Source organism: Nansenia antarctica, assembly GCF_963989245.1.
Source record: "Nansenia antarctica genome assembly, chromosome: 5".
NCBI classification, from domain to species: Eukaryota; Metazoa; Chordata; class Actinopteri; order Argentiniformes; family Microstomatidae; genus Nansenia; species Nansenia antarctica.
In genome coordinates this window covers 7530733-7538232 of record NC_137690.1, presented here as the reverse complement: position 1 = coordinate 7538232, position 7500 = coordinate 7530733, and the positions used below count along the sequence as shown (strand labels likewise).

The window sequence follows — 7500 nt, the reverse complement described above, 5'->3', positions numbered from 1 at the left end:
GAGTGTTTGGAATCACAAAGCATTAATGCACCTCATATTGATGAAGGAAAGATCGTTCATGAACGTACAGCACAGTAAAACACACACACACACACACACACACACACAGGTTAGTTGGTATGTCCTTAAAAAAGAGAAATCATTTGAATGTATTAAAGGTTCACACACTTCGTCTCAACTCACGTTTCCTATCTTTGGTAACTTCCATGGTCTGCCCTCCCTCCTTCCTTCCCTCCATCCCTAAATCCCTTCATCCACACATCTCTGTCCGTGCACAGCTCTATCAGAGAAGACCTGTCCAGATGTCCTCTGTCTCACCCTCTCTCTCTCCTCCCCCCCTGCTCTCTCTCTCTCTCTCTCTCTCTCTCTCTCTCTCTCTCTCCCTTCCTCTATCTGTCCTCCTCCCTCTCCGCCCAGGGCAGTGAAGCCTTGGTTATCTCCCTGCTGTCCCGAGCCGTGGGATCCCTGTTGCAGGGCCGTTGATATATACCGTAACCTCGCCTTTGATAAAGCTACATATGGCTGTGGTGTTAAATTAATGTATCATATCATTACAGCACTGATAAGTACCAGGCTGGGGCTGTCGTCGGTCATATGGAGTGTGTGTGTTTGTGTGTGTGTGTGTGTGTGTGTGTGTGTGTGTTGTAATTCCCATGCAGCTCCTGGCTGTTTCCCCCTCTTCTTCTTTATCAGGTAGAACACCATCGTCCCTGTCGCCTCTGTGGGCCTCGGACCCCTGGATTAGACAAGAGTAAATAAGAGAGTGATGGAGAAAGAGAGAAGGAGAGGGGGAGGAGGAGGAGGGATGTGTATGATAAAGTTAATACGGCTTCCCGGCTTATCGGCATGTCTCTCGCTGTCCCCCTCTCTCGTTCTCTTTTTCTGTTCACTCGTTCCCTCGCTCTCTGTCTACCCCTCGCAGGCAAGAGTGACCCCTTCTGTGTGGTGGAGCTGAGTAACGACCGGCTGCAGACCCACACGGTCTACAAGAACCTCAACCCCGAGTGGAACAAGGTCTTCACCTTGTGAGTGCTGCGCTGTGCCGTGCCCTGGAAAGATAAAGACACACACACACAGATATACACATACTTTATACAGAATACACACACGCTCACACATCACACACACACACACACACACACACACAGATATACATACACAGATACACACACACATACTTTATACAGAATACAAACACACACACACACCACACAGATACACATACACAGATACACACACATACTTTATACAGAATACACACACACACACACACAAATTACAATGATTATTTATTTATTTTTACTGTAAACTCTCTGGTTAATCACACTACTCTGACCCTCTACTAACATTACACATTTAGAATTTTCTTTTAGGGTTATTTGTATTATTAATAATTATTACCATGATAGCCATACCAAATTACTGTTTTGTTTTCTTGTATGTCAGAGTGTGCAGTGTCATTGTGAGATCATGAGAATCCAGACTACATTTTATAGTCTCATAATTTTCTTGTCACATTTAATGTAGAGCACACATTTCAAATAAAATGTCATTATGCATTTTATGTTTAAATATTTCTTCAATTTCAATATTATAAATGGAGGTATAAATATTGATTGAATAATGTAGTCACTATTACCACATACCAACACTGCATTCAGCTCAAATGGAAGTGCTCAAGAAATGCTCTTATGCAGTCAAATATATATTTATTTCACCGTATTACTGAATATTATTTTTTATTTATAAACCTATATTATGAATAGAAATTAAAACACCATTCCCATTGACATTTTCCATTGAGTTGGACTTGTCATCCTTTCATCTATTTCCACCTATGAACATATTTCTGATTGACATTCTTTCTTTTGTCATTTAAAAAAAAAAACTGGTTAAATTGGTAAATTGGTTTTTATACCTCCTTTTACATGATATTTATTTCCCTCTCCTGTGCCGTGGTATACCGTACACTTTCTGAATTCCCTCAGAGAGTAGCATAAATGAGTTGTCCTTCGAGCGGCGCATCTCTTCCATCCTCCTTTCTTTTCATCAGCCACCTCCTCTCTATAGCCTACTTTTCAAAAATGACATTTCATCTACGCCAGTCCGCTCCCCTCTCCCTGAACACAAAGGTCCACTATGCCAAGGTTCAAGTTTCATTGTGTGTCATGAAATACAGTTTCATATGTGTGAAATGTACGGCTTAAACTGTTACTGCGTGTTTCTTGCTTCGTGTCTCTCTGCTGGGAACAGTAACGTGAAGGACATCCATTCAGTCCTGGAGGTCACCGTTTACGACGAGGACAGAGACAGGAGTGCTGACTTCCTGGGCAAAGTAGCCATTCCTCTGCTACACGTGAGTCCTCCTCCTGCTTGGAAGGCTCTGCTCTCTCCTTGCCTCAGGAGAAAATAGACAGAGAAAAAGAGGATATATACAGTATATATATATTATATAAACAAGTTATTTTTTGCAACTGTGGATGAGACTGTTATTATTTCACAAAGACGAGAGAGAGAGAGAGAGAGAGAGAGAGAGAGGGGGAACGAGTGAAAGAGAAGAAGAGGGAGGTGAGAGTGAACCAGAGAGAGAGAGAGAGAAAAGAGTGAAAGAGAGAGAGAGAGAAAGAAAAAGAGAGAGAGAGAGAGAACGAGAACAAGCAAAAGGGGGGGGGGGGGGAGACGAAGCGACAGTAAAAAGAAAGTAAAGGAATATAAAAAAGAAAAGAGAAGAAAAAAAAAGCCTTCTAATATACCCTGGCGGTCTGATTCCCCAGGATAGTTAATATGTGTCTGACAGAGAGCGCGGCGCTGGTAATGAACAGGTACTTGTCAGAGTTGCCACAGTTGTTTTGGGTTCTCTGTCAGTAGCAGCGGCTGGGGATCAGAGGTGACCCAGGGAGTGTATTCAGCAGGGTACCAGCAGACAGACGCCTGTCATGTCCCTCTCTCCCACAGATTCACAACGGCCAACGGAAAGCCTACGTCTTGAAAAGCAAGGAGCTGACAGGGCCAACAAAAGGGGTCATCTTTCTCGAAATAGACGTGATTTTTAATGCTGTAAGTCTCTCTCTCTCTGTTTTTTTTGTGTGTGTGTTTTTTTTTTTATACTCCTCCTCCTCCTCCCCCCCTTTTTCTCTCTCTCCTATTTTGCCCCCTCCTCCCTCTCTTTCTTTTTCCTCTAGCTCTGTCGTCTTTATTCTGTTTGTGTGTGTGTGTGTGTGTGTGCATGTGTGTGTGTGCGTGTGCGTGTGCGTGTGTCCCAGCCCCCCACCTCCCCGCCCCCCCCCTTCGTCCCTCCTCATCTCTTGTCCCCCCGTCCTCGTTTTGGTTTTAATTATTGAAGACTCCCACTCAGCTGCCTTTGTTCGCCGATTGGTTGTCACCGTGTGTGTCCCGGCGGCCATCTTAGGTGTGTGTGTGTGTGTGTGTGAGGGAGAGCGCTAGCCTCTCGTTAGCCTCTCGCTAGCCCTTGACACAAGACGTACGTACACTACTGTACACACTATATATACACTGCCTTTACACACATCAACATCATTCATCAAGGATACATTCGTCTATTTATGGAAAACAGTCCCCAAAAACCGGTCTGACATCCATAACACATTGTGGGCGGAATGTTCCAGTGCCAATAGAAGTATCATCTTCGCTAGGTCAGAATTGATAGAAACCGTATAGTGTCACCGATCGTTCTGCCATAGACTGAAGGCCTATCTCTCCAAGCTACATCATGACTGTCCCTCCTAAAGACCTCCTCATCCCCACTACCCCCCCTGTACAGTTTCTCTACTATACTATACTATACTATACTATACTACAAAAAAGCCATCCTTCCTTCTTTTAGGCCCCTGGTTCTAGCATAGATGACTTTTTCTTATGATGACTGATGGATAGATGATTCACTTACGTAGACAAATGTATCTGTTGTAAGTCACTTTGGATAAAGGCGTCTGCTAAATGCCAAAACATGTAAATGTCATGTGATAATATCCCACTAGTGGTTGTGTGTGTTCTTATTGTGTGTGTGTGTTCACCCCCCCCGCCCCCCAGGTGAAGGCGGGCCTGGGTACCCTGGTCCCGATAGAGCAGAAGTACATCGAGGAGGAGCCCCGAGTGTCTAAACAGGTACGACCACAACAACAACACCACCACCACCACTCCTCCACCATCCCTCTCTCTCTCCACCGTTCTCTCTCTCTCTCTCTCTCTCTCTCTCTCTCTCTCTCTCTCTCTCTCTCTCTCTCTCTCTCTCTCTCTCTCTCTCTCTCTCTCTCTCTCTCTCTCTCTCTCTCTCTCTCTCTCTCTCTCTCTCTCTCTCTCTCTCTCCACCACTTATCTCCATAGCCGCCACCGTCCTCCATTCTACTTAGATAGGTGAACAAAAACCCACCCGACAGGTCTGGAGTGGCATCGTTGTAACATCACAACAACAAACAAGGGGCGGGCAAAAGAGGAGCGAAGAAGAAGAAGAAGAAGAAGAAGAAGAAGAAGAAGGGGGGGAGAAAAATAGAAGAAGAAAAAAAAGAAAAAACGTTCCCTCCCTTTTCCCGCTCCCTCTCCCCTCTCCCTCTCCCTCCCCTCCTCCTCCTCCTCCTCCTCCCCTCCTCTCTCCTCCACTCTGAGTAGTGAATAGAAATGTCAAGCTGTCAGCTGTGGGGGTGCATAAGTAGATTGGCCATCCTTAGTTGGCCCTCTGTGCCACTGCTGCTTTGCACTTCATTGTCACATGGCTCAATGTGGCGGCCCCACAAAGGGCTGAATCGCGGGGGCTAGCCCCGCATCAGACGTGTCACATAAACGCCGTTTGGGCTGAGCAGTCACTGCTCCCACACCCTTTTGTCAACCCCCCCCCCTCCCTCTTCTCCCTTGTCAAACCCCCCTCACACACACACACACACACACACACACACACACACCCACACACCCCTCAACCTCTCCCTTCTCCCTCTCACTCTCTTCTCTCAGTGCCAAAAGATGCCCACTCTGCACTTTTTCCCCTGTGTGCCGGGTTGATGGGTTGATCCTCCCATCCTTCTATCCTCCCTCCCTCCCTCCCAACCCTCCCTCCCTCCCGCGCTCCCTCTCTTTTTTTTTTTCATCTATATTTCACCTCTGACTCATAGAGATGCCCCGTGTCAACGTCCCTGAATGATGATGTCATCCGTTGCTTTGGAGAGATTGCCCTGTGAGGGCTCTTTTGTGTGGGACTGTTCCCCCCCCCCGCTGTGGCCTGCTGCATGGACACACACACACACAACACACACACACACAAAAAGCCTCAAAATAGCTGTCAAACACGCGCCATTACATTAGAATAAGGACACTTTGTAAAATGAGAGTTTTCACCGCTGACTCGGGTCTGTTCTGAACAACGGGCTGACCCCAGGAGGGGGAGTACAGGAGGGGGAGTGCAGGAGGGGGAGTACAGGAGGGGGAGTGCAGGAGGGGGAGTGCAGGAGGGGGAGTACAGGAGGGGGAGTGCAGGAGGGGGAGTGCAGGAGGGGGAGTACAGTAGAGAGACAGTACCGTGGGTATCCGCGGTCCTGCTGAATGGAGGCAGATCAAAGCGTGACCGTCAGACGACCATGTTGGGACGCGGGTGACTCAGAGTTGTTGTTGTCCTCAGGGGGGAGGATGTCCCTGCCAGGACACCGTACCAGCACAGTCATTCTCAGTTCACCACTAACAACTCTCTCTCTCTCTTTCTCAATTATGAATTAAGCTCTGTTGTGCTTTTTCGCTTTTTTGTTTCTCGGTCTGGTCTAAAACAGCTCTTGTCTCCCTCTGAACTCCCTCCAGATTCGTCTTAAAGACCGGGCTTAAGAATAAAATAAATAAATAAATGGATAATAATAATAAAAAACAATTAAAAAAACTCTCTCACACACACACACACATATACACACACATCTGCTGGGATCGTACAGAGCAGAAACCTCTGCGGGACAGGGAGATTTGGTCGGGTCGGGTTTCCCCGGCTAGATTCCAAGGGGTTTATGGTGTTCCCTGATTGAGGAACACAGAGATGTGGTTGCTGTGCTTCTGTCATACGCCATTTAGCTGACGCTTTTATCCAAAGCGACTTACATCGCAGTGAGTTGCATACATTTTTCAGTATAGTATAGTGGTCCCAGCGGGAATCAAACCCCCAACCTAAGCGTTGTTAGCGCCATGCTATACCAAACCACCTCTCTGGCCAGATGCCTGCAGTCCTCGGGGTGGAAGAACCTTGGGCCATGATTCACTGTGTTACTTCACTTCACACCAGGGGAGGCTGGTGGAGGTAGAAATCGGAGGAAGGGCTCATTTTAATGCATGGAATGGGGAATGAGGGAAAAAAAACTGAAAGAAAACATAGTTTTGGCTCCCTTTCAAAGTTCTGCACAACACTACCACAGCTGTTTTCCTAGGACAACATGATGAGTTGTTAGAACTGTTGTCTGTCATGTTTAGAACTGCCTATGTCACTCACCCCTAGTTGCTGCTGCAGAACTTCCAACGGAGTGAATCGTGACAAGTTGTTCTAACATTACGATACAATGTTTATGTAATGTTGTTATAACTGTTGTCTGTCATGTTTAGAACTGCCTATGTCACTCACCCCTAGTTGCTGCTGCAGAACTTCCAACGGAGTGAATCGTGACGAGTTGTTCTAACATTACGATACAATGTTTATGTAATGTTGTTATAACTGTTGTCTATGTCACGCTTATAACTGCCTATGTCACCCCTAGTTGCTACTGCAGAACTTCCAACGGAGTGAATCGTGACGAGTTGTTCTAACATTACAATACAATGTTAATGTAATGTTGTTATAACTGTTGTCTATGTCACGCTTATAACTGCCTACGTCACCCCCTAGTTGCTGCTGCAGAACTTCAACAGAGTGAGGCGCTGCATCATCTTCCTGATCAACGTCGGTTGCTACGTCAACAGCTGCTTCGAGTGGGACTCGCCCCAGAGGAGCATCTGTGCGTTCCTGGTACGTTAGACACTCAGACACCGCTCTGAGATATGCGAACACACGTACAGATCTCTCACTTATACATCACTATCTCTTATTATTGTCTATTTTTCTCTCTCTCTCTCTCTCTCTCTCTCTCTCTCTCTCTCTCTCTGTCTTCTCTGTGTGTCTTTGCTCTCTCACGCGTGCAAGCGCTTTATTTCACTTGCTCTGTCTCTCTCTCTCTCTCCTCCTCATCTCTCTCTTTCTCACCATCTCCCTCTCCCTCTCACCTTCATCTCTTTCTCTCTCTCTATCTCCCTCTCCCTCTCTCCTCCTCCTCCATCTCTCTCTCTCGCTCTCGCTCTCTCTCTCTCCTCCTCATCTCTCTCTTTCTCTCTCTCTCTCTCTCACCATCTCCCTCTCCCTCTCACCTTCATCTCTTTCTCTCTCTCTAACTAACTCCCTCTCTCCCTCTCTCCTCCTCCTCCATCTCTCCTCCTCATCTCTCTCTTTCCCTCTCACCTTCATCTCTTTCTCTCTGTCTAACTATCTCC

The 7500-nt window shown here is 46.6% G+C and overlaps 1 protein-coding gene across 1 annotated transcript in view; it reads left to right on the top strand.

Moving 5' to 3' along the window:
- Positions 1–7500, top strand: part of mctp1a (multiple C2 domains, transmembrane 1a) — a gene marked incomplete at both ends in the record, with an annotated part of 145802 nt that overhangs the window by 76273 nt on the left and 62029 nt on the right. The window contains 5 exons of the mRNA XM_080530635.1: positions 923–1025; positions 2254–2356; positions 2956–3057; positions 4051–4125; positions 6863–6982. Of these exons, the coding sequence (XP_080386761.1) occupies positions 923–1025; positions 2254–2356; positions 2956–3057; positions 4051–4125; positions 6863–6982 (503 nt within the window). The remainder of the gene's footprint in view (positions 1–922; positions 1026–2253; positions 2357–2955; positions 3058–4050; positions 4126–6862; positions 6983–7500) is intronic.